The 24,188-nt window shown below is 42.4% G+C and overlaps 1 protein-coding gene across 8 annotated transcripts; it reads left to right on the top strand.

Moving 5' to 3' along the window:
- Positions 1 to 4,536: 4,536 nt before the first annotated feature.
- Positions 4,537 to 14,958, top strand: LOC125510731 (5'-nucleotidase domain-containing protein 4). Of its 8 annotated transcripts, XM_048675981.1 has the most exons (17): positions 4,539 to 4,959; positions 5,532 to 5,794; positions 6,292 to 6,369; positions 7,248 to 7,468; positions 7,727 to 7,819; positions 8,054 to 8,137; positions 8,304 to 8,420; positions 8,515 to 8,605; positions 8,679 to 8,735; positions 8,911 to 8,964; positions 9,098 to 9,155; positions 9,541 to 9,617; positions 10,545 to 10,615; positions 13,920 to 13,980; positions 14,238 to 14,297; positions 14,391 to 14,453; positions 14,540 to 14,958. In XM_048675981.1, exons 1-17 carry the CDS (start codon positions 4,833 to 4,835, stop codon positions 14,660 to 14,662), a joined length of 1,698 nt encoding a protein of 565 aa, XP_048531938.1. In that variant the 5' UTR covers positions 4,539 to 4,832; the 3' UTR covers positions 14,663 to 14,958. The 8 variants fall into 8 exon arrangements, 3 of the variants coding, with proteins under 3 accessions (XP_048531940.1, XP_048531939.1, XP_048531938.1); XR_007284733.1 differs by lacking the exons at positions 14,238 to 14,297; positions 14,391 to 14,453; positions 14,540 to 14,958 and adding exons at positions 11,033 to 11,163; positions 11,954 to 12,094 and having other exon boundaries at positions 4,537 to 4,959; XR_007284731.1 differs by lacking the exons at positions 14,238 to 14,297; positions 14,391 to 14,453; positions 14,540 to 14,958 and adding exons at positions 11,003 to 11,163; positions 11,954 to 12,094 and having other exon boundaries at positions 4,537 to 4,959.
- Positions 14,959 to 24,188: the final 9,230 nt, after the last annotated feature.

Below are 24,188 nucleotides of genomic sequence, written 5' to 3'. Positions count from 1 at the left end.
GACGACGACGATGACCACAGTGCCTCCGATGACGACTCGAACGGTCCACCACCAGTCGCGGACGCCTACAGCTATACCGTCGACCGAAAGGGTAAAGGGGCTGGCGAGGAAGTGTTGAAGATCCGCAGTCTTCGCCTTTAATTACAAGCTTTTAGTAATGTAGTTTAAACTTATATGTCGTTTATGTGCATTATGTGAACTTTAGTGTTCTTTTGGAGATCCGTTGGTGATCTCTTGATGTCGGAATGTGCATTTCAATGTTCAATTCATGATCAACGTAGTTTTATTCACATTGCATGGTTTACCATGGACATAAGGTATTAGATATGAGATAAACGGATGTAGACGACATGATTGGAGGACTGACTAGTCAGTGCCCGCAGACACGTCCATCCGTATGCGCGGCCGTTTGAGGGTGCAGACCCCATGAGACACATGGTTGCGTTGCGTGGGTGGGAATAAACGCACGCGCGCATGTCCCTCGATCTCGCCTCCATCCGACGGCGCACGAGCGACCGGCGAAACGCCAGATCGGTCGGCCGCTAGGGATCGGTTAGGAAGCGAGATGATCGAACGACAACGCATTGCTGGAATCCATGGTAGTACCAACTAGACGAAATGCCAGGGTGCCGTCACGAACTTTTGCTCTGCTCGCCTCCTTTAATTTTCTCCAGGCCCGCGAAAGCATTTTTGGAATCCATCGACTCGTCCTCCTCTCTCCTAGCCGCAACAAATGTACGTACGGTGAAAACTCTCCGACAAAGATACCATCGGATTTGGCATCTTTCATTCGATGCGGATGCCAGCACGATCGACACCGGATGTTGGGCGTTGGGGTCGGTCCACTTGCTCCCGGCCATGAATCAGATCCCTGCTTTGCTGTCGATCAGTCCAATCTAATCTAATCTGATCGCACTCTCCTAATCCCAGCCTAAACAGAGAAAAACGACAAACCGCTTCTACCACTTCTCCGGCTAGTCTCTAGATCAGATCTCCGATGCGCTGTACCCCTCTTCCCAGATCTGTCGCCACTCTCACTCCCACAAGCAAAGTAGGCTATAAATGTAAACAGCACACAACTGAAAAAAGTTCAACGGAAAGGCCACGATGCGTTATCACTTATCCCTGCCAGTATAAGCAATCTTGCCAGCATACAAAAGCGACTATTTTACAGGGCACTAAAACCCACCACGTGGTTCACGTGACGTGAAGCTCCCGCCAAGACATGTCCACATGTCATCATGCATCCCAATCCAACCGGTCGACGGGGGCCAAGAGCGACGCCGCCGTGCTCATCTCGTCTCCTCCTCCATGGGTTCTCGATCCAAAGCCAGCGTGGAATCCACGGCGCAGATCGCGTGGGAGAATCTGCTCAACAGCTGCGATGCTCCCCGGCGTGCCGCCGCCCTTTATCCGCACGGATGATATAGCTCTTTGCTTTGCTCACAGGTATATCTACTACTACATGAGAATATATATGAAGGACCATCGAGAAAAACACATTCCAATTCCACGAGCTTCTAGGTGTGCATATGCTTCGTATAAGTTGACTCCATAGGCTTCATAAAACCATGGCATCACTGTCGTCACTTGGCTTCTTCTTTGCATTTGACGTTTCCGCGTCACCTTCTAAATTCTTCTCGTTCCAAATTGATACCCGATCTTCCTTTTCATGGCTAGATATTCCTAGCCCCGGCCACTTATTCACTGCTATTATAAATACGTGTCGTTGTCATCACTCACGATAACTCCTACGTGTCGATTACATGCATGGTAACTATGCGAGCATACAACCGATCTAACTAAATGTAGATTGTTCTCCGTAGTTGTGCTAGAAGAAAAGCCCCGCCGATAAAACCATCCATATCATTTCTTATCGGTCATTTTGACTTGGCAAGCAATAGTCCTATTGGTATACCAATGCCACAACGTGTTCCGTTAATGGTATGCCATGACATGTTAATTGTGGAAGCTCACTTCTATGTCAATAAGGTAAGCACATGTGCATCTCTAGTGATAACGATTTGTTAGGACTATCTTTACTCTTATAACTTCTGGTCGGTGGATGCAGTCGTGTATCACTTACGCTTTTTATACTAGTAGTACAATATGTTACAAAGTGGGTGGGATGGTGAGTTTATCAAGTATAAAAAGTGTCATCGTTGCAAGTAGTGAGTGGTTTTAGACAACCAATTTGAGATCACTAGTTGAGATGAGTCGATATGACATGACCGGTAGAGGAATTTGTTCTTTGTAGCAACACAAAAGTGTTGAGCCGGTGCGATCTATATGTGCAAATTCAGCTATTACATTTGGGAAATGTTAAAAAGCTGGCATTAGAATTTTAACTTTTTCCAGCGAACCGCCAGAATTGCCAAAAGCATATAAAATTGGGCAAATTTTAGCATGGTCCCTCCTACCTCCATTTTTCACATGAGAGATAGAAGCACACGATAGATCTAAGCCGTTGATTTAATTAAGTAGCTGTCTAATTAATTCTTACCTTCTTATCTTCCATGTGAAAAGAAGAGATAGAGGGCGCATGCTAAAAAACCTCATAAAATTGTCAGGGTTTTTGTAAGAGATTTGCCATGCTCTAAAGGTAAGTATGCCAAGTGCAAAAAAAAAAGGCAGAAAATTGCCACACCGCGCAGATAATTTCCATGCGTTTGATCGGGACCTGACGATCCAAAAGGCCTTCGCTAGGATTTTTTTAAATCCGACGTTCACTAGTTATCAAAGTCCTTGCATTTTAGTAAATCCCACTAAAATCTGACATTCTAGTTCCACGAGCTTCTAGGTGCGCATATGCTTCTGTATAAGTTGAGCCCATAGGCTCCATAAAACCGCAGCATCGTTGTCGCCGCTTGGTTTATTCTTCGTATTCGACGTTTCTGCGTCACCTTCTAAATTCTTCTCATTCCAAATCGTAACCCTATCTTCCTTTTCATGACTACATATTCCTAGTCCCACTTATTCACTAGTATCATACATGTCGTTGTCATGACTCACGCGATAACTTTTACGTGTCAATTACAGGTATACTCGGTAACTATGTGAGCACAAAACTGACCTAACCAAATATAAATTGTTCTCCCTAGTTGTACTAGAAGAAAAGTCTTGCCGATAAAACCATCCATATCGTTTTATCGGTCATTTTGACTTGACAAGTAATGTCCTATTGGTATACAAATGCCACAAAGTCTTCCATTAAGGGTATGCCATCCATATTAATTTTGGAAGCTCACTTCTATGTCAATAAAGCTACTCGTAAGCACATGTGTATCTCTAATGCTGTTGATTTCATTAGTACTATCTCTACTCTTATAACTTCTAGTCGGTGGAGGCAGTCGTGTATCACCTTCTCTTTTTACACCAGTAGTAAAATCTGTTGCAAAGTGGGTGAGATGATGAGTTATCAGGTGTCATCGCTATCGAGTAGCGAGTGGTTTTAGACAACCAAATTTGAGATCACTAGTTGATATGATTCGACATGACATGAATGGTAGAAGAATTTGTTCATTGTAGCAACACACAAGTGTTGAGCCGATGTGATGTACATGTATAAATTCAGATATTACATTTGAGAAATGTTAATATCTAGGGTACCCTAATATCTAACGTCAGATTTTTAAGATTTTCTCACGAACGTCCAAAACTGCCATACCAAAACAGAAAATTGCCATGTTGTTTGTAAGAGATTTGTCGTCATGCTCCAAAGCGAAATTTGCCATGTAGTACAAAAAAGGCAGAAAAATAGCCACATTGTGCAGAGTGATTGCCATGCGTTCTATCGGGATCTGACGGTTCCGAAGGCATCCGCTAGGATTTCTTAAAAATCAGAAGTTCGTCGGTTATCAAACTCCTTACGTTTTAGTAGATCTTGTTTCACGCCCATACGAGCTTTGTTTAAAAACATCGATTACAACGTAGACGCGCGTGCGCGCACACACACATTCACATAACACCTACTACCAAAAACAAAATAAAAAAATGTGGGGCTTTAAGATTTACGAAAGTCACCACAACCGTCTCACACTGAAAGAATAATAATCTACTATCTTCGTCCTGATTTATTAGTCCCTTTGTATTTAGCGTCATATTTTAACCATAGTTTAAACTAATAAGATATAATTTATATGTAGCAAAATAATATCATCGCAAACCATGTTCAAATATGAATCTATGTAATTTTTCACGGCAGGCATTGACATTTTGATAGTTAAATCTATGGTTAAACTTTGACACAAAATACGAAGAAGATCAATAAACCAGGACGGAGGTAGTACACTTCTAGTAGTACATTATTAAAAAACCTAAAGAATTTTGTTTTGCAGTTGCAAAAGAAAAATCCAAGGTATCCACGTGTCACCCTAATAACACGATAAGCACGATGAAATCCGGCTCGTGCGCGCAAGAGCGGCGAGCGTGCGTGTGGCCGGAGGAAAATCCCGGAGGGGGAGCCGAACCACCCGTTCCGTTATTCCCTCACCCACGAACCGACCCGACCTCATTATTGCCCCGCGGCCCCGCCTCCAGCCCCCACCTCCCCTCGCCCCCGGAACTCCCTCCCCCCTCCGCCCTCCCTCCGTCGCCCGCGGTGGCTGCTGGCTTCCGACGCACGCGGCATCCGAATCCGCACCGCACCCGATCCCCGCGCCACTTGTCCCGCCGCCCAATGCCCGCCCTCCGGTGAGATGGCGCCGCCGCGCGGCGGTGCTCCCACCCCCTCGGATTCCCCCCACTCCATTTATTCTCCCCCTGGCCCGCCAACAACAGCGTCCCGTCATCCTCCTCACCCGCACCACCCCCGCTCGCCTATTTAAGGCGACATGCTCTCCAGGAGGCCGCTCGCCGCCGCCCTACGCCTCGCGCCCCTCTCGCCTCCGCTCCTCCTCTTCTTCGCCTCCTCCTCCTCCTCGTGCTCCTCCCCCACCGCTTCGGCCTCGGCCCCCAGAGGTGCGCGCTTCTGACGAGCATTCGTTGATTCCGGGCGTTTTTTTCTGTGTCGGTTTCGCGGTGGCACGCTTAATTTTAGCGATGTCTGTTCCTCTCTAATTTTGGTGCTGCGTAAATATGAGAATGTTGGTTTTGATCCGAGGCCAGTCCTGCTAGTGCTAGGCTGTAGAGGGGCAACCCGGTTTCCGGTCCATGGGCGAATGCTGAAGCATAATCGTGTATGCTTTGCTCTGCTTTTGTGCCCGTCTTAAAGGATTTCGTGGTTCGTATCCGTTTACGATGAGATTTTGGGATTCGTATGTATGGGTTGATCAGGCCTCTTTTCTGAACTGCTGAGTATACTCTGGAATTCATTTCAGTTTGGCTGAGTTATGCGGTTTAAATCCTGTTTCCTGATCGTGTCGTTATGGAAGTCTGAATGTGGCAGAGTTTCAGTTATGCCACGTTTTTTGATCGGTTGATCGCTAGACTTTCACCGACCTTGCTTGAATTCCTGGTTGAAACACCGAGTTCTACCACTGAATTACAGTGTGATATCTCTGATGTACTTTGGTCTATTCACCTTGTATCAGGCTGCAGTGCTCTAAGGATGGATAGCGGCGCTGTGGAACCAGCTTCAACCGGGGCAATCTGGTCAACGCCGTCGGTGGAGCCGAGAAGCATTTCCATCGGGAAGCAGATATTCTGCAACAGGTCTCTCAACATGAGGAACATCACCGCAGTAGGATTTGATATGGACTACACTCTTGCGCAGTACAAACCTGAGACATTCGAGGCCCTTGCTTACCATGGCACCATTGAGAAGCTCGTGAAGGATCTCAACTACCCTGAGGAGGTTGATGTCAATAGTTACTTCTCCCATTTTATGTGATTTTAGATTTGATATAGGGACTTGGGGTCTGTTGTTGTGTCAGGATTTCATGGTTGCCTCAAAGTAACTTGAATAGTTGCATTTAACACAGTACCAACATCATGTCTTTACCTGTTTCGACTTTTGAGCAATATTCCCACCTGTGATAGTCCATGATTTGGACCATGAATTTTGTTCGGTAGTATAAATGCATGAAATTTGTTGCTGCTCTGAACCAAAGAATTTTATGCTAGTTATTGCTATTTATCTTAGGAAGGATCACCAATTTCTGCATTAATGTAGTAGCAAAAGGTTCATACTATCAAGTGAATATCTGTTTATTACAGAAGTGTGGAATTCTTTGTGAAGGACATTTAGTTTTTCTTAGGACTAGCAATTTGATGCTGAGACTTGTGGGCTTAATACTCTCTTGGCTTGCAAGTTTTTGTTCTGAATTGGATTTACTCTGTTTCATTCTGCAGCTGTTGACATGGCAATTTGACTGGAAGTATATGGTCAGAGGACTAGTTCTTGATAAGAAAAGAGGAAATATCTTGAAGGTCCGCTGCATTTGCTTGAACTCACTTCACTTTGTTGACTGAAAATGAACTTGTGACACATAGAAACAACATTACTCTGTCTAATAAAAAATGTACATCGTTTTGAATATTGACATGATCTACAAGGCGAAACTTTGACCATCAGTTTCTATGAAAGTACATTGCTTCAAATAAAAATGATTATTCACTAAAAAATGTTTCATATCAGATTTAGTAATATAAATTTCATGCAACCAATGTTGGTAAAAAAATCAGTGCTGGTTAAACTTAAGAATGTTTGACTGATCTCTTAAAAAACTTTTGCAAGCAGTGGGCGTAGGATCAGAATTAAAAAAAAAAATGAGAACAAGATGCAGGAAATCCATGGTAGGACTGGGAGCAATTCTTTGTATTTAGCAACAAAGGGGTCATGCATCCCTATTATTTACAAGTTGATGCCTGGAACCTTTTGTTTGTGCTTGCATGATACTAGTGCTGACCTAATTTCTACCTTATTGTTTTTACTTTTATATCTAGTTTTCACTATAAGATTGCATGTTGTAGTTCCCTATTCATACTTCTTGACAGTTGAAAACACCAATTGTTCACTAAACACTTCCCATCATGTTGAAAATATTCAATCGTCTCTTGATGCAAAAGTTCTGCATGGTAGGAGGCAACTGTTGAAGTGTATATGTGGATTCCCCTTTCCATCAGTTCGGACCTTTGGTTGCATTGGCTAGTGCATGAAGCTTAACAGCAACAACACAAAATAGACCTAGCATAAATTAAATTCCCACTGGTTATTCACTACTTGCTACTGTTGGTTAATTTTACTTTTATACTTTCTGAATCAGTGGTCAGTTTAACTGCCATTTTAACTATGTGTGCAATATCAGATGGACCGGCACAAGTATGTAAAAGTTGCATACCATGGATTTAGGGAGATGTCGAAGGAAGAAAAAGTTGCTGCTTATGGGAGTACATTGATAAGGGATTCCTTCGATGAACCTGATTATGCCCTTATAGATACACTTTTCTCACTGGGTGAAGCCTATCTGTTTGCTCAGCTTGTTGATTTCATGGACAGCAATCCTGCAAAAGTACCTTCAGGCACTGAGTATGATCATTAGATCCATATATGGTTATTATTCTTTCACAAATGATTTGAAAATGATTGCAATGTATGGATATTGGCAAGCATAGGTGAAAATTATGCTTTCACATATGTTTGTCTATTCATTTTCCTCTGTTCCTCTGCCCATATGTAAAATATTGGGCAGACATTTTATTCCATATATTCTGATCTGCATCTTCCATTTTACTTGTATTGATATTGCTAATGTACTTGTTACCTTGGATTATTTTGTTGTTACAGCTATGCGCATATGTATAGAGATGTGAGGTCTGCGGTTGATCTGTGTCATCGTGATGGAACTTTAAAACGAATGGTTGCAAAGGAACCTAGCAGGTAGTTCTGTATAATCTTAAACAACCATGTAGTGGTTATTCTAGATCATAGTGCTAGGCACAACAATGAGTGGACATCATTTTTCTTTCTTTTTTGCAATAATTTGGTATGGTTCTCTTTTTATTTGTTCACATGCCTATAGACCTGCGTATATTCCCCCCATTGTTATGATGTAAGAATTTATACAATTAGGTTTTAACTGGCACAGCTGATTTGTGTATTCAAACTTGCCAGGTATATCAATGAAGACTTGGCAATTGTGCCGATGCTTCAAATGCTTAGAAAATCTGGACGCTCCACATTCTTGGTGACAAACAGGTATGCTCTTCCTTATATCATTTCAGGTTTGATAGATGTCCACCCAAACCGAGGCAGTTTATTTGATGGACAAATGAAATAATTTGATCATTTGTCTGGCTGCATTTCGCATCTTCAAATTTAAGCTTCTGTCTCTTACTATCTGGAGATGAGCTTGTTTATGCAGTTTATGGGACTACACTGATGTTGTCATGAACTACCTATGTGGGCCATATATGTCAGATGTAAGCTCAAGTCACAACCACAAGTGGCTTGAGTATTTTGATGTTGTTATAACAGGCAGGTTGGTATATCTTGTTTATTTTATTTTATTTTTGTAAATTTATGCTTAGTTATCTTCCTTCTCAACTCAAGCCCATCCTTTCTGTACTTTTCAGTTCAAAGCCAAGCTTTTTTCATGATGATAACCGAACAGGATTGTTTGAAGTTGAGCCTGATTCTGGGAAACTTCTAAATGCTGATCTTCAGGAAAGTAAAGTGGTTTTAATGTCTAACCTGTTTCTATGAACCATGTTTTATAATATATGTGTTCTTTATGTAGATTGGAAGCCCAAGATCAAGTCAACATCAGCCAAAACCAATTCACAAAGTTTACCAGGTACGTGTTTTCCTGATTCTGGATGTGCGTAAAACTCTAAAATTAGAATACAAAAATCTCTCTTATTACTTCCTAATAGTGCAAATGTCTACCTGGTCAATTAGCATTTCGTGAATGTACTTGTAATGGCTACGCTATGTATCTTGCTCTAATAAGCGAAGAAATTATTTTCCAGGGAGGCAATGTTGGTCATCTTCACAGACTACTTTCTGTTGCTTCTAGTTCGCAGGTAACTTTCTGTCTGTTGTAGGTTTGGTACATGTTAGCTGTATTTCTCTGTTTGTGGCTGGTTGCAATGAGTTTCCTGTTTACTTGGAATTCTCCATTAATCAAATCAAATAATGCAATATCTTACCATATAGATCCTCTATGTTGGTGATCACATATATGGAGACATACTCCGCAGCAAGAAAGTTCTAGGTATGTGTTATTCAATCTATAATGTTAGTACACTTGAAATTGCCACCTGCTGTTAAATTGATTCAATTTGGTACTTTTGATTGCGTGGAAGCTTTAATGATGTTCTTGTATTTTATAGATAAAAATACACATGCCAATTTGCGTGCATGCTTGATCAATTCAAGTAACTACACAGCACCATCCAATGAATCCTAAGTGCTTTATTCTTTTTCTCTGCACTCATCATCGATGCTGCTGATGGTGTCAAATTCAGTATGAAGTAGATACCGATGCTTAGTTAAAAAGTCGGCCTGTGTTACGGATGTCCTCTGAGTTGTGGTTGGTGGTCGATTCTGCATTTTACTTTCCATTTCTCCAGTGATTATGTGCTGTGTTTATTTAAAAGGTTGGCGGACTATGCTGGTAATACCTGAGCTGGAGCAAGAGGTGAAGCTTCAATCAGAATCAAAGTCTACTCGAAAGGTATAGATATATTACTCAGTAATCCTGAAAATGACTTTTAGCAACATATAATAACTGGGCACAAGCTATAACAGACTTAACTTTGCATGATTCGGAAATAGCAGTCTGTAAGATTTTCATTGTGGTTCCATGAGAGCTGGTGTTGCACCAGAACTGTTGCTTTTAGAACTGCAGCAAAACTTGGTGGCACAACAGCTTTCTAATGGTGGTAAATTTAACTAAACTTTGATGACCCCAAGTTGCATGTGACTGTTCAGATTTGCATGTTAAATTGATTATAATCTTGACCAGGAAAGGGCCTTCTATGTTTTTATCTCAGATTTCAATACAGTCTAATAAGGTTCGCGTTTTTGAGGATTATTAGAACTGAAACCTTTGGACTATAGGTGTTGTTTGCGGCCAGCACTATTGGCCCTGCTTGTTAAATTGATTATAGTCTTGACCCGGAAAGGATTTTATGAGATTTTGTCTGAGATTTGAATAGTCTAATAAAGTTCGTGTCAGAACAAGGAGTTTGTTAGGATTAGTAGAAGTGAAACTTCACCCATGATTACACCCTAGGGATGAATTTTAGTTGGCATATCTGGCCCGAAAGCTTTGCAAACTCAGAAGTTTCCCCTCACATAGGCACAATGTTCTGAGTGTGGTTGCACATCACAAGTAGTACTATGAGAAGAAATTGAGCGGCAGAAAAGATTATTTCTGTATTCATGTTAGGAAAGCATAGCAAAAGGGCGATGAACTTCTTTCTAAAAATATAGCTCCATTGGTTAATACATCATTACGGGAAAATGTAGGCAAGGTGCACATGCAAAATAAATATCTCATTCGCCATAAGTATGCATTCGAGTTTATTTTCCCTTTATTTTCAATCTGTGTGTTGGCAATCTTCTTGATGGCTCTTTTTATGCTTGTCACCCTACTCAGGAGCTTAGACACCTTAGAATGGAGCGTGATTCAGTTGAAGACACGATCCATCGCCTTGAATGGTCTCTTCAGTAAGTAGATCAGTTTTGGTACTTTTCTGCCTTGAGTCAACTCACATTTAAGATATTCTTGATTCAACATTTAAGGGTTTACTTAAATACTTCTATAGATGAACCAAAATTTATAGGAATGATTTTGTGAATCATTACAATTTTTATGCATATGGATCAAATCATCAATGGAAGTAACTCATTATGTGCATACACCAAATAGGGCAACTAGTTTAAGGTTTGGACTTTTGAGACTATTTAATGATCGTGAAACAGTGTTCAGTAGGGTCATAATTCTTTATTTAAATGCAAAGAGAGTACTTTGGAACCTTCCTTTTAGAGGCGTGCTTGAGTTACCTGCATGTCCATGGAAGGAAGGTCAGAACGTGGATGGTAATGATGTTTCAGATGCGAAGCTCATGGTTGTGCAAGTTGCAGGAGATATATGCGGGTGCATACTGCTGCTGAATGTGAACTACTTTGTTTCATAGTTGGCCGTCTTGAGATGAACCACAGTTTCGTCGCGAGCACGCAACAGCTTCGCCGCTGATTTGTTCATCTGTTCTCTGGTGAGAATCGGTCGCTTGTTGCGGCAGTGCTTCTGCTGTTGCGTATGCTCTCTAGTTTGGGTCTTGCAAAGAGAAGTGGCCACAAGTGAACGGAGATGCTAGGGCTGTTAGCATCAATGGATCTAATGTTGCACAAAAATATCAAATACACATATACAACATGACACACACACCTTTATGAAAGATGAAGATCAAGCAAGGTTTTTTTTTACTCAACTTGTGCTCTTTTCTTCATTGGTTGTACGTAGCTGTTATAGGGGTTTAGAATGCCATCAATTTACATATGTGAACAAATACTTGGCAAATAGTACGAAGCATTGGGAATGTATGCACCTATTAACTCTGCACACTCTTAAGAAATTCTCCGATACTTAAACACTAATTTTCCTTGGGGTATTGAATTGACCATTCAAATGCTCCTAGAATAATTCAAGCTGGCCCTCGTATGAATGGTCAAATTGTACCCTTGAAGCTTTAGTGTGAAAGCATTGGACATTTTCTTAGAGCGTGCATGAGGTTAATTGGTGTGTAACTTCATAATGCTTAATATTTGCTTGTTTTTTTGTCCACATATTTAAATTGTTCGCATTCAGAACCCTCATGAAAGATACATATGACCGACGAATAAACCAAGCCAAGTTGAGTTGAAACAATGTTTGCTTTTTGGTTGTCTTTCTGAAGGGTGTGCATCTATTTGTGTATGCGTGTTTGAAATCTTTGTCCATCAATAGATCCTTTGGGGCCAACAGCCATGGCATCTTTGTTCATTTTTTATCACTTCTCTCTGTAGGAGACATACCTGAGAGCAAACGCAGAAGCAGAAACACTACCACAACAAATGACCAACTCTCACCAGCGATGAGATTAAAGAAATCAGCGGCGAGGCTGCTGCGTGCTTGGAGCGACACCGTGGATCTCAAGACAAGCAATTGTAAGACAAAGTAGGCCACATTCAGTAGCAACAACCACCTTCATGTTCCTTCTCTTCTTCGACAGCCTACTCTAGCAGAGCCCCTCCCAATTTGAGTCGTGCCCCACTGCCCCTCCCCATTTGAGTCGTGCTCCACCGCCCCCTGCCCATTTGAGTCGTCCCTGTGCTAAACTACACTCTTATTAGTGTGAAAGAGCAAGTGGTGCATCGCATTCCAAGTTGACTTGGATTTGCAGCGCGAGAGATTTATCATTCACGCTCTTGCACAGTTGATTTACCTCTGCCCTTCCTCTGAATCTTAATCTCTTCCGAGAGTATTGATATTCCACATCGCTTTTCAAAAGGGTGAATGGTAAAATTCCTTACTTAGGAAATTCAATTTAAGTTGAATGTGATGCACCGACCAAATTGTTGTTTCAAACAGAGGTTTTTTATGCTTCATTTTGTTACTGCAACTTGGGTCATTTTCCAATTCAGGCTTCCTTTGGTTCATAGGATAGAAATGTTGTAGGAATAGGAAAATCATAGGAAGTGAGATGACATGCATCTCAATTCCTATAGAGAAAAAGATGTCATTTGATCCATAGGATAGGAATTTTTCCATTGAGTCTTAGCTAATGTTTTTTTTCCTTCCAAAATGTGAAGGATTGATTCCTATCCTATATAGGAATAGGAATCCATTCCTACAAACCAAAGGGTCTCAAAGGAAATTTTCCTATGCAAATCCTATCCTATAGAAATCCTATGACATTCCTACAAACCAAAGGAGGCCTCAATGTCCGTGCTGTCTCCAATTGGCCAATGGTTGTCTAGATCCTGCCTTTGTAGCTTCTTTACCACCACAATATTGATCTCTGCTTCCTCGGTCAATGATCACGTACATTCTTGGCTACCTGGTGGCATTTGGAATGCTCAATGATTATGTCAGATGCTAATACCATCACACACACTTTAAGGATGAAAAATGACGCGTTTCAAGGATCTGTCAAATGCTTTGTGAAAAACTCTGCTTGCTATTCCCTAAGTTTGTCGAACTCCGTTTTACTAACTTATCAAACAGAGAAGGGATTACTCGCAAAAAAAAACAAAGGGATTGGGAATGAGGGTTGTGATTAGAGCCGACGAAACTCAGCAAGAAAGCCAGAGGGAAGGAGCATTTAGGTCGAAGGTAAGAAAGGAAAAAAGGTTGCAAGCTCCAAGCTGCTAGCATCGCTTGCAGGGGTGTTGCTCTAGGTCGGCAGCATTTGGGCTAGTAGGCAAGGAGGAATGGGTGGCCTCTCATAGCGGATCTGGCGCTGACCTTCCTGTCTCCAAGTGGCAGTAGCATGCCGACGTTGATGGTGTCTGAAACGACTTATGCAAGCTTCGTGTCAGGCTTCTCCACCCATTTACATGTGTGATGCTTCTCTAACCGGTCATCACCTTGGAGGGCTTGTTCCAAAATGCAATTTACTCTTTAATTATTATTTTGTGAAGAAGATAACATGGCACAAGAGTAATTCAGAAGGCGCGCATATATTTGTGCCTTGGCATGCAAGGTATGCAAAAATCACAACAATGACATTAATGAGGCGATGAGCTTAGGTGGAAATTTTGTGCACTTAATATGTAGAAAGACAAACTTTCTAATCATCGTGCACGCTTTAATGTGAAGTTAGTGTTAAACTTTCACTTGCCTAGCGCAAAAAAAATATATGGTCAAAGTGCAATTTTAACGTTTACCACTACCCAGTACCATTTCTGTTTATAGTGCATAAAACAGTTCTGCTTAGTTATTTTTATTTTATATCTAATTCATTATGTCTAACCTCTTTGTGTTTTCTAGATTTGAAGATCTTACAGAGAATGAGAAGGGAAAGTTGTTATCTGAGCATGATAATCTACTGGTAAGTCCTTGTTCTGTTTGTCTTGTGTTGGTTGGTGGGTATTTAGAAGAAATTAGTACCCCCCCCCCCCGATCCATATTAATTGACGCTGGTTTAGTATAAAACTTTGTACTAAAGCAGCGTCAATTAATATGGATCGGAGGGAGTAGTTGTTTCACATGAATCTAACTGGTAGCATCTACCGTGCCCTCTATATGACTCATGCTGTATAATATAGCTTGCTTTTTAACTCGTGGTAGTTTTTTCTCTGATTGCAGCAAAAGCTGAAGGGTATCCGCTGCCTTCTCCGAGATGCTCAGATGCAACATCACCAGAAGGTAATTTGTCAAGTTACATAACTTTGTGGTCACATTCGTCATTGTGTAAAAATATCCCCTGAAGAAAAAACATAACTATTTGTGTCCGTCCAGTTTCACAAGGTGTGGGGACAGCTTATGAAGACTGGGTACCAAAACTCTCGGTTTGCTCACCAGGTGATGTGCCTGTAAAAAAACATTCACAGTAAATTTTAGCAGTCGACTGAAATGTTCTTACTTTTGCTTGTGTCAACATTCCACAGGTCGAGAGATTTGCGTGCCTATACTGCAGCCAAGTTACAGACTTTGGGTTGTATTCTCCCAACAAGTATTACCGTCCAAGCGAAGATTACATGCCCCATGAGTTCGATGTGCTTGGCCTGTAGAACTAGTTTGTGCTCATGTGGAATCGAAGTTCTCCTTTGAGGTGTAGGCTGAAGCAAGATATGGACGCAATTTTAGCATGATACTGAATAACAAATATTTACCACCTCACACAACAGAATGAGGTCTACCTGGTGAAACTTCACCCATTTTACATGTTTATATACTATAGTTGCTGATAGGAAATTTTACAGGTTTCCTGCTTTGTACATAACATGTTCTAACAGGGGGCAAATGAAACCAATGTTGAATGTTGATCATTTCAACTTTCAAAGTAAATAATTTAATTTGGTTATTACTCCGCTTGGCTATGCTCATCTGAATTTAAAGTGCTGTATAACAATTGATAATATCCCAATGAGGTCTGTAACCCCTAATGAATTTTGAGGGTGAAATTTGAGGGCCATTTGGTTCAATGTTTGAAAGGCTGAGCCATTTGTTTCTCACGAAGCTGTTACTTGTGTGTACTGGTTCGTTCAAATAGCTGGAAATGCTAGAGCTTGACACCACTGCAGCAGCATTGGTGAATGTGTGACCTGACCTTACAGAAGCCCAACCCTAATAGCTCTTACTGAAAACAATTTAATTCTTGGCTATTTTAAGGGTGAATGACAACCTGGAAATGTTAGGGCTTGTTTGGGACTGCTCCACTTCACCAAAATCAGTTTCGCTCCACTAAATTCACTTTGGAGCAGTTTCATCCAGAAGTTGTAGTGCTACCAAAGAGAATGTTTGGCTTCCATCTAGCTCCAGCTTCAAGAATGAGAAATTTGGTGGAAAGGATCTATTTGATTGGTCGAGGGGGGAGAAACGAAGGGGTATCCACTTATTGGTGGCAGTGGTGGATAATTTCCACCCAACTCCAGCTTCTAGAGTTTTTTGGAGCACCTCCTGAAGAGCTTTATAAAAAACTGGAAGTTGTGTCCCAGATTCTAGTTTTTTTATGGAGTGGCATATAGTGGAGCTATTCCGTTTGGCTTGTGTTTTCTGGAGCGGAGCTGAATTTTAAGGAGCAGAGCAGTCCCAAACAGGCTCTTAATGCTCCATTGGGAAGCAGAGACATGGGAAGCTAGCAAAAAGCATGGGCTAGTTAAAAACTTCTACTTCCTCCGTTCCTAAATATTTGTCTTTCTAGACATTTCAAATGACTACTACATATGGATGTATGTAGACATATTTTAGAGTGTAGATTCACTCATTTTGCTTCGTATGTAGTCACTTATTGAAATACCTAGAAAGACAAGTATTTAGGAACGGAGGGAGTACCTGATTTGTATTTGATCATAATCCTTTAGTTGATACAAAGGAAGTTAAACACAAATCCTTTAGATTTGAACATAGCTGGCTTTAAGACGAGTTTTCTTAGAAAAGGTGGAAAGAATCTGAAATGAACCTATCTAGTTTAGATGTGACGCAGAAGAATTTAAAGAAAGTCAGCAAGTATTTGGAAGGATGAGAGAGAAATCTAAGAGGCCAAATACAGATGAGCTGAATGATCTTGAAGAATTGGAAGAGATCCAACCCCTAACTAATGAACATATGGCTAGGAGGAGTCGTATCCAAAGCTCTCTATGTGAATCTTTGGAAGAAGAGCAATACTGGCATAAAAGATTAAGTGAAGACTGAATGCTTAAGGGGGACAACAACACTAGCTGCTTTCACAGGATTGCTAAATAAGGAAAAAATGTATTTTCTCCTTGAATATACATGAACTGCTGATTTGCTAAATCATGCTAGCGAGCTGTACAAAAACTTGTTTGGTCCCACTGAAGGTTTTACCTGCAGATTAAGGAGTGATGTTTGGGTTGTCCATGCAAAATTATTTGAGGACACCAGGGAACTTAGTAGACTCTTTAGTGAAGAGGAAATTAAGAATGTGATAGATGTGTTGAAAACGAATAGGGCTGCAGGTGTGGCTGGATTTCTCATTGGATTATTCAAACCTGTTGTCCTATTATTAAAGATGAAGACGATCTCATGATGTGCTTAATAGAATTAATTTTGGTGACACTGTACATAAATATAGACCTATTTGTCTTCTCCATGTGCTCTTTAAGCCTTTTCCAAAAAATTATGGATGAAAGGGTGACACCATTTGTGGAGAAGCTAATCTCTGTGAGCCAGAATGCTATGAAGGGGAGGAACATCATGGATGGAATTATGTCTCTACAAAAACCTGAATTCTGAACCGCGCAGCTGCGCTCGTTCACTCGCGCGAGCGCACGGAGCAGAACCGTCCGATGTGATGTGCAGCGATTTCGTCCCGACCAGGTGCCCGTTACGGATTGCACGAAACGTGCAGCGAGTGGTGGGCCCGGCCCCTTTATTCCAGGCGAAACCGCTCCCCCCGCGCCGCACCCCCGCTCGTCTTGTTCGAAACCACCCGCACCCCCCGCAGATTAATTCGAACTCCTCTCCCTCTCCCTTTCCCCTCCTCTAGCAACAGCGAGGCGAGGCGGGGTGCTGCAGTGGTGGTTCCGGCGTGGAGTCGCCGGTGCGGGAGGCCGTCCGCGAGCACCGCGAGTCACCGGCTGCAGGTGGAGGTAACCCGCTATTTCCCCGCACCCTGCTCCCCTGTTTTTCTCGCTCTACTCCTCTGTTTTGCGCTCCATGGAGTTAGGGTTTCGGTGAGGGGGCGGGCACGAGGTTGTCCATGGCGTCCTCGGGCTCCGCGTCGTGAATGCTTTTTGGGGGCGTCGCGTTGATACGGTGAGGGGGGTGAGGGGGTGAGTTTGTGCTGGGGCTAGGCGGGATCGAGTGGCTGTAAGGGGATACAGGCGACGGAATCCTAGTTACTGGCGCATATGATTCGTTTTTTCGATGTTGCTTGCTTCTCAAGACACAGTTGCTCATAATTTCGATGGAGTTGCTTAGATTTTTTTCCTGTAATTTGTGAGATGGAGGGGAGGGCAAGGGGATGCATCTGACTGGGGGCAGTTGCTCATTTTTTTGATGGCAGTTGCTTAGTTTTTTCGCTGCAAATTTTTGAGAGAGGGAGGGTCAGGGGATGCATCTTACCTGGGTAGTTGTTCATAAATTTGGTGCTAGTTGCTTAGATTTTTTCCTACCAATTTGTGAGGGGGCGGGTCAGGGGATGCATCTGACTTGGGCAGTTCATGGAGGGGTAAGGGGATGCACTGTTTTTTTTTGGGGAAATGGCTTTTCTGATTTGTTGATTTTAGTTTTAGTTATTGTCTAGATTTGCAACACCAAGTTGATATCCTTTTTATAGTGTTGTTTTAAATTTTACTGTGTGAAACATGACGATGCTTATATCAACCATCGAGTTGCGGTCCTTCATTGCAACTATGATTAGGAGATGAGATATCTCTCATGAATATGCGGCAAAGCCTGAGTGTTTTTTGATCTTTTTTTAGCTAATGTGATGAAGATGAACATGTGGCTTTTTTTGATGAGTAGTTTTTTTATGTGCTTTATTTTTAGTTGCCACAAAATAATGAGTAGTTGCATAGTTATCAATACCCAATTGCTTCTGCAAGCACTAGCAATTTAGTTGTTGAGTTATCTCTGGATAGGGAATAAATGGAGTTTTTGTTCATCTACCAGATATAAATGCTTTTGTATCTGGTTGTATCTGTTTTTCATGAAACATGTTTTTTTTGTGTTTTCTTGTACAGAATGGGTCTGAAAAGCAAAAGGCATGCGGGTAGAAGTGATGGTCAAGATGATGGAGAAGAAGTGGCAGCTCAACCAGCAAGGAGTAATGTTGGACGCAAGCGCGGGCGGGCGAATGAGGATCCTGTACGTGGTGGTCGGGCACAGAAACAGGCCACCAATTCTGCCCGGGGTGGTCGGGCGGGGAAACGGGGCACTGATTCCGCCCCTCGTGATGAAGGAGGGAGAAGTTCGAAACGTGCGAAGAAAGTTGCGGATGAGGTATTTTCCTTATGAAAAAATTGAAAGAAGGGATGCATCCTTGAAATATGTAATGCTCAAGTCAGCATGGCATAGGTTTTCTTTTTGTATATGCACTCCTATCATTTGATAAGCAGCAGAATAGCAGTGTAGCAGTTGCCTAGTTTAGTACTAACAGTTGCAGTTCATTTACAGATCTAGTTGCTTATTTTTAGTACAATGAGTTGCTCAGCTTAATATATTGGGTTGCTCATTTTTTTAAATCTGTATGCAGATTGGTAGCAGTGGGCCACCACCGAGGAACAGGGCGTCACCTTCAAGACTTTTTATCCTAAACAGTGGCCTCGATGATATACAAAAGGATGCCATTGGTGATATAAGCTTTGGGGGTGTGCTTGATATCGGGACAAGAACAATGAAAGGAGATCTTCTAAAGTTTGTGACGAAGTGTTATGATCCAGAGTTGTCGCAGCTTGTTATCCCAGATAGGGGGAAGATCCCAGTTGATGCAGCAAGCGTAGAAAGAATCTGGGGTTTACCCAGGGGGGCAGGGAAGGTTGCATATGAAGTGGAGCCAGGCGTAGTTAGGTTGTTCAATGAGATGTTCGACATCCCGACAGGGCCCGCGCCATTAGTGACCGAGTGGTGCAAAATGATAAAAGATATGTGAGTTGTTGCGGACGACAAGTTCTTAAGCGCTTGGCTGGTTGTTGTTTATAGCTGTTTTCTTGCACCGACGACCAGCTTGAAGGTGTCACCGCGCGCGTACTCAGCTACGCTGAATCCACGTGAGGTTGTGAATTCAAATGTTTGCCAGTTTGTCATCAACCAACTTAGGCTTGCTTTCATGGGTTTGGGAGACAAGAAGAATACTATATGCTGCTGCCTTTTCCACCTAGTGGTAAAATGATCCTAGGCCTTCCCCCTTGTTTTTTCGTTTTTCATTTCGCGTTATATGTTTCAAGCTGAAGTTTGATAGGTTTTTTTCGCAACTAACATGTGTTCTCATTTTTTTTTTCTGAAACAGCTGGTATACCTTGACTCGCTTGACGTGGACTTTAGGACAGTCCATAAGGATTATGTGGATGAGAGGACGGCAACTGTTCTTCCAAGGGTCAAAGCATGGAATGAAGGTCTGATCAAAGCAGTAATTAAGAAGGACAAGATTAGGAAGGGTGTCTATGGAAAGTTACGAGTAAGTGTCACTTTTACTGTCTGAACATAATTTTTCATAGTTGCTTGATTTTTTTATGCAGTTGCCCATCTATAGGGATTGTGTTGCCTATTTTTTAGGAAGCCTAGGCTTGGTGATTAAACTGGAAAAAGGACAAAAAATGAAAACCAATAGGCTAAGAACTACTACTACAAATTCAATCTCCTAATCTGCAAGTATAGATCACTTTTTTTACTGTCTGAATAGAATTTTTTTTGTAGTTGCTTGATTTTTTTATGCAGTTGCCCACCTATAGGGATTGTGTTGCCTATTTTTAGGAAGCTAGTTGCTCTTCATCATTTTGTCTCCAAGTAGTCATACATGTCCAATTACATTAGTCTTTTTAAGCAACAGTTGCCAATAATTTATAGTTTCTGTAGTTGCTCATTTTTTTGGTGGGTTGCTGTAGGTTTTTGTGATGTCCACAACTGCAGTTGCCATCTTGTTTTTGCCCTAAGTTAGGGAGGCAGTTGCTCATTCATTCCCTCCTCTTTTTTTGAATTTTGTTTGTTCTTTTTTTGCTAACTGAGTTTATCATGTACATTTTTTTTACAACAAACAGCTCAAAGCTGAGTTCTCGAGATGTGCAGAAGATAGTGTTTTTGGGAGCATGGATCACATCCAGAAGTTTGTTGCTGCGAGGCTTCCTCAAAACTACAACAACAATGTATTTTTCTTTTTTCACCATGGTTTTTGCCTTTTTTCGTAAGAAACGGAGTGCTTTTTTCGTTTATCGTCGTTGTTCTATAGACTACTCATCTTTTCGAGTTTTGTATTTTTGTATTTTTGCAGAAACAAAGGAGGTTGTCCATGCTGGTCCATGATATGTGCTCTGAAATATCAGTCCAAATTGGGAGGTTTGTTCAAGGGGTGGGCAAGTTGGAGGAGGAGGAGGTTGAACCAGCAGGCACAAGTGTTTCTAGGGTCGCAAGCATACGTCAATCATCACGGCAGAAAAAGGCAGCGGCAAGTCCGAAACAGCAGAAGGTTTCAAAGCAAAAGAATACAAGGGCCAGTAGCAGTCACTGCAAGGAGACTTTTTTGGAGCCCAATGACGAGGAGGAGGAATCCGACGAGCAAGAATTTGAATCTTCAGAAGAAGAAGAAGAAGAAGAGGAGGAAGGGAAATATGAGGACAATCCTGAAGAGGAGAGTTCGGATAATGACGGGGACAACAATGACGATGAGGACGATGACGATGACTATGATGATGATGCTCCGTCATACAGCAGCCCGCCAGCAGCCATAGATCATGACAATGATGATTCACAGCACACAGACGCTGACAACTCCCAGCCACCCATTGCCGGTGAAGAAGATGGTGGAGATGAGGAAGACGACGATGAGGACGATGCTGAAGATGAAGAGCAGGACAGGGAGGAGGAGGATGAAGAGGAACGGGACGAAGAGAAGGAGAGAAATGTGGAAGGGGGCAATGATGAAGAGAATGAAGCAGATAAGAAAGAGGAGGAATCAGAGGAGAAACAGGATGATGAAAAGAGTGAAGAACAGGAAGAAGAGGAGGAACACAGAGAGGATGAAGATGATGATGTGGAGGAAGATGGCGGGGGTGGGAAGAAGGATGGCGAAGATAAGGATGATGGCGGGAATGGTGGCAACACTAGCACCGACCAGCCCAACAAGGGAGGTGGTGATGATGAGGGAGGTGCACGAAATCCGGGGTGGCGTGGGGGCAGTTGTGACGATGAGGTGCCGCTAAGTACCATCATGGAGAGACTCAAGCGCACTGGCAAGGAAAGAAGTGTGGCAGAGGAAACGATGTCCATCGAGAGCACACAAGGAAGCATCGAAAGTGCCGGCAGTTTTTTCAGAGCAGCTTCGTTAGGATGGACATGCGGAAGGAGCCATTTGAGGTTCAGAGTGGGCCTGTCATTTTAGCTGTAGATGTGGTGAAGATTGGAGATACCCAGTACAAACAGAAATAGGTCATTCCCGAGACCCACGATATCCCTCTTTTCCCGATGCCTGCGATGCCAACTGAGGAAATTTTCTCCATGATGGATTTGCGCCCTGAGATGATGGTAGATGAGTTGGAACTACCAGGTTTTGGCCAAAAAGAGAAGGAAAGAAAGCTTGCAAGAGGAGTTGGAGCGGCTGCCACAAGGAAAGTCAAGAAAGTGAGCCATAAGACAGTTAATGCCTGTGTTATGTCTACAAAAGGAAGAGAGGATGCGGCTGTTCAAAGTGCCGCAACTACGACAACCAGCCAGCAAGCTCCGACAGTTCATAGGCCGACAGATGGAGCGGCAAGTCAGAAAGCAACATCACCAGCAAAAAGCAAGGTTTATCAGAAAAGAGCAGCAAAGAAGCAGAACACAACAACTGAACAGAAAAAACAAGCAACTGGTGAATCAGCAACGACTGAAAACAGGGCAAGTGCTGAATCAACAAAGAGTGAAAACAGAGCAACTGCTGAATCAACAAAGACTAAAAACAGAGAAACTGGTACTACTTTTGAAGCAACTCAGCAAAAAAACTCAAGCAACCAGAGTGAGCATGCAGGCAGCAACTGCCCAGGAATCAGCAGCCCCTCCCACACAAAGTACAGAGGTAACTGCTGTGCATGAGGAAGCAACCCCTGAGCAGGAGCAAGCAACCGGCCAGGACTCAACAGACAAGCCTCCGGTACTCCCCAACAAGCAAGCATGTTCTGCAAAGGGGAAAGAAATCTCACTGGATGATGTTAGGGACATCAACAAGCTCCTTGAGAAGTGTGTGAGCCCAGGTTCGATGCCACCACTCGCGAGGAGTAATTCTGCTGGCACCATACCTGTAATACGGACATCAAATGCCATCAATCTACCAGCAAACGAAGGAGCATGCGATTCAGGTGAAGAAGCACGTTTGCTGCAAAGATCAAAGTCTGGGAGCGCTATGTGGGATGATTACTGTCCAGCTCCACCTTTCGATCTTGGCATAGATGAGCCAGCAGGAATAACAGGCGAGGAGGGCAAGGCAGCAGAGGATAAGGGGGTTGCAAACGCAGCTGCCACCGGTGACATTGAGTGGGGAATTGACTGGGGCAATATGGACTTCGATGAAGTTGTCGAGGGGGCAGTGAAAAATGCTGTAGGTCAGAGTGCGGGGCACATGTCACCTGCCGGTTTCAGCACGCCAACCGAAGTTGCAAAAACTACCGTTGAGGGGGAATCATCTGGCAAAGGTGCAGCCAGCAGCTCTGAAGCCCCTGTTCCTGAGAAGCGCGAGAGGAGGATACAGAAAGCTCCACCATCACAGAGGTCACCATATGTGAATGTAGAAATGAGGAAGGATTTCACATGCAATGCAGAGTCAAACAAAGTGTATGCACTTGTTATGTTGTTTGGAGGAGGAGGAGGGATGAGAAGGACGTCGCAGGGTGATGATACAACGTGAGTGTTTGTTCCAGTAGCCACTTTTTTCCCTGCTTTTTTCCTTTTTTGCATGCAATGATCTCTCCTATTATTATTATTTTTCTTAACAGAGCTTTTCTTTTTTATTCTACAGGCCGCAAATCATAAACTATCGTGGTTACTTCTGCACAATCAAGGAGCTTGCTCAATCAATGAGGAAGGCAGGATGGATGAAGACACATGTCTTTGAGTTGGGGATTGAAGCAATCATGTACAACAGACAGGTGGGGTCCAAGAAAATAATCATGCATGTTAGGTTTTCGGTAAGAGAAATAAAAACCCACAGTTTTCCCTTTTTTATTTTTTGGCACTGAAGTTTTTGTTGCTTTATTATCTGATTCTACATTTCTCCACAGACCTGGCTTCAAAGGCTCGATCTACATGTGAGGGAGCTGCATGATAGATTCAAAAATTCAAACCGTTTGGATGAGCAAGACATGGTATGGTCCGTGTGTTTTTACTAGTTGTCAAACATGATAAAAGGCTCTATTCTATTTTTTTCTTTAGATTTTTTTCTAGAAGTTGATGTCAGGAAATCATAGGAGTTGCTTGAAATCACATGATAAGTTGCTCATAAAAAGCCACTGAGTTGCCTGATAAGCCAGTTTTGCAGAAGCTTCATACACATTTTGTCAGAAGTTTTTTGATGTTTTTTCAGTGTTTTGAGAGTTATGCCAGAAGTTGCCTAAAATTCTATAGAGTTGCCTAAAAATCATAGGAGATGTTGCTCATACGAACATATAGAGTTGCCCAAAAACATATAAGTGGTTGATGTGTTTTTTGGTATGCTGACATGGTTTTTTTTCTTCAAGGTTATGATTCCTGTGCTTGAAAATTTAGACCCAGAGAACCCCAATGGTGCACACCACTACTGGGTACTCAACATCAATCTGAGGGACAAAAGGTTCGAAGTGTTTGACTCTTAGAGGATGTTAAAGAAAAGCAAGAGGCTGGATGATGTTGCAAGGGCTATTGTAGCTGCAGTTCGTGTGTTGTGGGACAAGTACTATCCAAAACAAGCAAAGA

This window comes from Triticum urartu, chromosome 5 (genome assembly GCF_003073215.2).
Source record: "Triticum urartu cultivar G1812 chromosome 5, Tu2.1, whole genome shotgun sequence".
NCBI classification, from domain to species: Eukaryota; Viridiplantae; Streptophyta; class Magnoliopsida; order Poales; family Poaceae; genus Triticum; species Triticum urartu.
The sequence above is the reverse complement of the archived record's forward strand: the minus strand, read 5'-3'. Positions and strand labels throughout refer to the sequence as shown.